Here is a 5,254-nt window from a genome sequence, read left to right as displayed (position 1 = left end):
TGGGCTCCAGAGCTGGGCTGAATTCTTGCACGGGGCTGGGTCTCTGAAGTGAGCTGGGTGTCAGAGCTGGGCTGGGTTCTAGAACTGATCAGGCTTCTGGAGCTTGGTTGGGTTCCGGGAATAGGCTGGGTTCTTGAACTGCTCTGGGTTTCAGAGTTGCGCTGGGTCTCAGGGCTGAACGGAATCCTGGAGCTGGGCTCGGTTCCAGAGCTGGTCTGCTTCCCAGAGTTCGGCTCAATACCAGAGCTGCCTTGGGCTGTGGCTTGGAGCTGGCATCTAGAACTCGGCAGGGTTTCTGAGACGAGCTGAGTCCCAGAGGTCGACGGAGCTCTGGGACAAGTCTGCGTCCTGCAACTGAGTCTGCTCTCAGCGCCAGACAGATTTGTGGACTTTAAGTCTGTTGCTGCGTCGGTCCGGGTCCCAGGGCTAGATAGGATGCCAGGGTTTAGCTGGATTCTGGAACTTAGGGGGGCCTCAGCCACGGACTGCACTGGGGAGCCAGACGGGATCGCGGACGCACTCCGTGCTCCAGAACTGAGCTGAGCTCCAGAGCTGGGTGGAGTGCCTGAGCGAGACTGAGCTCTGGAAACTGCCCAGGCTTTGAGGTCGGTCTGGGTCCCGGAGTCCAACGGTATTCTAGAGCTGGTCTGCGTTTTGCCGTGAGAGCGGGGCTCGGCGTCGAGCTGGGCTCGGGAGGCAGGCCTTGGCTCAGGGAGGGCTGTGGTTCCAGAGCTTGTGTGAATTCTGGAGACGGGCCTGGTTGTAGCACTAGGTTGGGGCGTAGAACTGGGCTCCGTCTCTGAGCTGGAATCACCACCGGAACTGGACCGGGCCCCGGGTTGGGAGTAGGTACTTGAGGGCACTTGGGTTTCAGGGCAGGGCTGGGGTCTGGGTCTGGACCAAAGTTCAGCTTGCGTCTGGGTTCGTGAGCAGACTTGGGTTTGGGGGCCCTCTTCCAATCCTGGGCCGGTGTGGCCACTGCGGCCGGGCTGTTTCTTGAGTCTGGCCCGGGCTCCAGAACTAACGAGAGGTCCTGAGCTGGACAGGGTGTCCGGGTACGGCCGGGTCACGGGGTTGTCTTGAGTTCCAGAGTCCGGTCGAGTTTTACGGCAGAGCTTGGTCGGAGATCCGGGCTGGCTTCCAGAACCGGGGTTGATCTCGGGGCTCGGCTGTGTCCTGAAACGTAGCTGGGCTCCAGAACTTGACTTGATTTCAGGGCTGGGCTTCGCGTCAGAGCCGTCTTGGGTTCTAGAAGAGGGCTGGGTTTTGGAGCTGGGTTGGGTCTCCGCACGGAGCTTGGTTCTAGAGCAAGGCTTGACCTCAGGGCTGGGCTTGCTCTCGGAACTGGTAGGGGTTCTAGAGGTGAACTCGGTCTCAGAGCTGGCCTGGGCTCTGGAGGGGGACTGGGTTTTGGAGCTGGGTAGGGTCTCAGGAGTGGATTGGGTTCTAGAGAGGAGCCCAGTCTCCGAGCTGGCCTGGGCTCTGGCGCAGGGCTGGGCTTCGGGAACAGGCGGGGAGGGCCGCGGCAGGGGGCTGGGCTCTGGGCTGGGGCTGCGCTCAGCCCCGGGGCAGACTAGCCGCAGGCCTCCCTGGCCTCGCCGATGGCGGCCCACACCTCCACCACAAACTCGTCCGGGAAGGCAAACTCGCCCAAGACGGAATCTAAACGGTGCGCAAACTCCTGGACACTCAGCGTCTTCTTGGCTGTGTCCACCATGGTGGATGCTGCGGGCCAGAGAGGAGGGGAGGTGGGTGAGGGTGCTCCCTGGGGCCCCTGCCTCCTCCCTGTGGGCCGTCCTCCCCCCAGGGTCCACCCGGCTTACCCTGGCCCCTTACCCAGCTCAGGGTCCCGAATGCCCATGTAGCTCTCCAGCAGGTCGTCGACCCTCCGGGACGCCTCCTCCTCAAACTCGGTGGGCTGGGGGGCGGGGCGGGGGGGGGCGGACAGAGGAGCACCGCAGAGGGTCAGAAGCCTGGGGTCCCTCCAGCCCAGCCCCTCCACGGGCTCCCGCCCCTCAGGTGACAGGGGAGCGGGGCTTGGCAGGAGTCAGCGCCCCGTGTCACCACTGTTGTCCTGCCACACGACCAGGGGGCATCCTGCAGGAGGTGGGGGGGGGGGGGACCAGGCTGGACGAAGGGGAGGGTCTTACCCGAGGGTGCACTGAGTCAGGGGAGTGCTTGCTGCAAGAGCCCCTGGAGACTCCCGTCCCCTTCACTCACCACTTCCTCCACTGTGGCAGCCCCCCCGGAACGCAGTCGCAGGGTCTCCCTCCCGCTGGTCACTTTTGCATCTGCGGGGCATTTGCTGTTTCTGCTCCGCTGGCCAATCATATCTGCGGGGGACACAGTGGGGGAGGGGCATCTGTTCCGCAGGATCCCCGTCCGCGGATCCCTCGGAAGCTACCCGCTGAGCCTTTCTAGAACCTTCTATCCTTCAAAGCCCTCCTTTACGTCCATGGGTGAATCTTCAGAGACCCTGCTTGAGAATCCTTTCTTCCCTCAAATCTCCCTTCTCTTTATTTTTTGTTTTTTTATGTTTTTGTTTTTTTTTTTTTTAAAGAAATCTCTCTGGGGCGCCTGGGCGGCGCAGTCGGTTAAGGGTCCGACTTCAGCCAGGTCACGATCTCGCGGTCCGGGAGTTCGAGCCCCGCGTCGGGCTCTGGGCTGATGGCTGGGAGCCTGGAGCCTGTTTCCGATTCTGTGTCTCCCTCTCTCTCTGTCCCTCCCCCGTTCATGCTCTGTCTCTCTCTGTCCCAAAAATAAATAAACGTTGAAAAAAAAAATTTAAAGAAATCTCTCTGCCCGGCACGGGGCTCAAACTCGTGACCCCAAGATGGAGAGTCGTCCCCTCCACCGACTGAGCCACCCAGGCGCCCCTCTCCTCTTTTTAAAAAGTCTCTCTAGGGGCTCCTGGGTGGCTCCGTTAGCTAAGCGTTGTCTGACTTTTTTTTCTAAGTTTATGTATTTACTTAGAGAGAGAGAGAGAGTCCTGGCACAGAGCACAACACAGGGCCCGAACTCATGAAACCGCGGTGACATTATGACCTGATCCGAAACCATGAGTCAGAAGCTTAACCGACTGAGCCTCCCGGGGGGGGGGGGGGGCCCAGCATCCAACTTGGCATCTTCTGTCTTGGCTCAGGTCACGATCTTGCAATTCGTGGGCTCTGTGCTGACAGTGCGGAGCCTGCTTGGGATCCTCTCTCTCTCTCTCCCTCTCTCTCTGCCCCTCCCCCCCATGCTCTTTCTCTCAAAACTAAAATAAACATTAAAACAAAGTGGGGGGGGAGGGGAGTCCATGCGGAAATAAGATGGGTGCCAGGATGGAAATTGACATCCGGCTCCTTCCTTGAGAAAGTCCTCAACAGACCATCCTAAACAAGATGGTCTACATTCTAGAACAGAGGTTTTTAACCTGGTGGTAGGGGCGGGTGGTTCCCCCGCCCCCAGGTGACATTGATGTTGCCATTGGCAGCCGCTGGGTCGAAGCCGGGGGGTGCTGCTCAACATCATACAGCGCACAGGACGGCCCCCACCGCAGAGAATGATCGGGCCCAAATGTCACGGCGCTGAGGTTGAGAAACTCATCCTATCCTGGTCTTCCCACCCCCACCCACACACACCTCCATCCCTCGGCTGGCTGTAACAATCTAGAAACTGCCTACCTGTGCCCGACACAGTGCCGGAAGCTCCCCGTCATGGCACCAGAGGCTTCTAGAACCTTCCATCCTGTCCCATTTCCTCCCCCCCCCCCCCCGCCCTCCTCCAGTGTACTGGGCCTCCAGGCAACCCACTTCTGGAAGAGCTCCTCAGCGCCACCCCACCTGCCCCCGGGGACCCCAGGGGGCCCTCACCGAAGGCTCTCTTGGGCTGCACCAGGCGCAGGGTGAAGGGCTGTGACTTGGGCAGCTCGCGGAGCATCTTGGCCACCTCGTAGTGGCGGCAGCCGACGATGGAGTGGTCGTTGATGGCCTCGATGCTGTCGCCCACGCACACGGCCTGGATCCGGTTGATGATGCTGTCCTCCCTGATCCTCTGCAGGGACCCAGAGTCACTCACGGGGCCGCCCCAGCCTCCGACACCCCCGCCCCCAGCTCCCTAGAGCCCAGTTAGACCAGAGGGGGCCGGTGGCTCATCCCAGGTCCCGGAGCACCCGGGAAGCCGCCCGCCCTGCGTGGGCACCTTAATGAAGGCGTAGCCGGCCCCATTGTCCGTGATGGTCAACCCCAGGGCGTCTTCGGTCTTAGTGACCTCCACTTCCTTGGTCTCGCCGCGCACGTGGGCAAAGATGAAGTCCTCCAGCCCTATCTGGCCGCCCAGGAGTTTCTGCATGTCTACCTTGTGGCTGTTTAGGGTGCAGAATAGGATCTGTCCGGAGGGGAGGGGAAGCCCAGAGTTAACGACAGTGCTCCTCGCCCTCTGTCTGCGCAGGACAACCAGGGGGATGCGCTCAGGAAAGGGAAACCGAGGCACGAAGAGGTCGCCACTGGTCTGATCACCCAGCCGCCAGGATCCCGGTCCACGGGAAAGGGCAGGGCGCGGGATCCTCAGAACGGGGTGATAGGGAGGCCCTGCGCAGGAAGAGCGCCCTCCTTCACCCCTAAACGTTGTTATACCCCGTCGGTGCCCCGACACCCCAGACCAACTTTTTCAGGCGATTCTGAATCGGCTGGCGCCCCCTGGGGGCTACGAGCCGCACCGCCCTGCAGCCCAGCCCCTGAACCCCGCGGCCTCCTGGAAAGCGGCTGCCTGGAACCCCGGTCCCCAGCCGCGCGCCTGGGGACCACAGAGGCGCTTACCCGAGGGCTGGGGTCGCTGCGGGCTGGTTCGGCGGCGTGGGCTCCCGGACAATCTAAAGGAGCCGCTCGCCCTAAAACAGGCTCGTTGTTTTTGCGCAGGGCGGGCTCTGCGCAGGGCTTTTAACGGAAGAGGGTCCCTGGAGTATGGGCACCCCGGGATCTGGGAGATGCGTCTCTGAGACCCGGCGATCGGCTCCCCTCCATCGGGGGAGGAGGCGAGCCGGGGCCCCCAGGCCGGGGGTCCGGACCCCACCCCTCTCCCCCGGTCAGATGGGTGGGGCGCTGGCTCCGGGGCCGCTGCGTCCTCACCTCGGTGGGCGCGATCCCGAAGGCCTCGGCGATCTTGGCGTAGAGCTCGCGGACGTTGGTGAAGCCCTCGATCCTGCCCGTGGGGCTGCCGTGCGCCAGCTGCGTGCGGAAAACCAGTCGCGGGCGGGCGCGGGGCGCGGCTGGGG

The 5,254-nt window shown here is 62.4% G+C and overlaps 2 protein-coding genes across 2 annotated transcripts in view; both read right to left on the bottom strand.

Annotated features, from left to right (window-relative positions):
- The window catches only part of LOC121021400 (cell wall protein RBR3-like), a gene marked incomplete at its 5' end in the record, with an annotated part of 2,189 nt that extends 840 nt beyond the window's left edge, over nucleotides 1-1,349 (bottom strand). Inside the window, one exon of the mRNA XM_040461718.1 lies at nucleotides 1-1,349. Coding sequence (XP_040317652.1) covers nucleotides 1-1,349 — 1,349 coding nt within the window.
- A 118-nt stretch (nucleotides 1,350-1,467) lies between these two features.
- GIPC3 (GIPC PDZ domain containing family member 3) overlaps nucleotides 1,468-5,254 on the bottom strand; it is a 5,588-nt gene continuing 1,801 nt past the window's right edge. Inside the window, exons 4-9 of the mRNA XM_040461716.1 lie at nucleotides 5,109-5,248; nucleotides 4,183-4,368; nucleotides 3,855-4,035; nucleotides 2,221-2,333; nucleotides 1,837-1,918; nucleotides 1,468-1,725 (exon numbers count right to left, since the gene is read on the bottom strand). Of these exons, the coding sequence (XP_040317650.1) occupies nucleotides 1,574-1,725; nucleotides 1,837-1,918; nucleotides 2,221-2,333; nucleotides 3,855-4,035; nucleotides 4,183-4,368; nucleotides 5,109-5,248 (854 nt within the window). The 3' untranslated portion in view covers nucleotides 1,468-1,573. The remainder of the gene's footprint in view (nucleotides 1,726-1,836; nucleotides 1,919-2,220; nucleotides 2,334-3,854; nucleotides 4,036-4,182; nucleotides 4,369-5,108; nucleotides 5,249-5,254) is intronic.

The sequence above is a fragment of the Herpailurus yagouaroundi genome, unplaced genomic scaffold, assembly GCF_014898765.1.
Source record: "Herpailurus yagouaroundi ecotype Mexico unplaced genomic scaffold, PumYag 295, whole genome shotgun sequence".
Classification (NCBI taxonomy): domain Eukaryota; kingdom Metazoa; phylum Chordata; class Mammalia; order Carnivora; family Felidae; genus Herpailurus; species Herpailurus yagouaroundi.
This window is presented reverse-complemented; position numbering and strand designations above follow the sequence as displayed.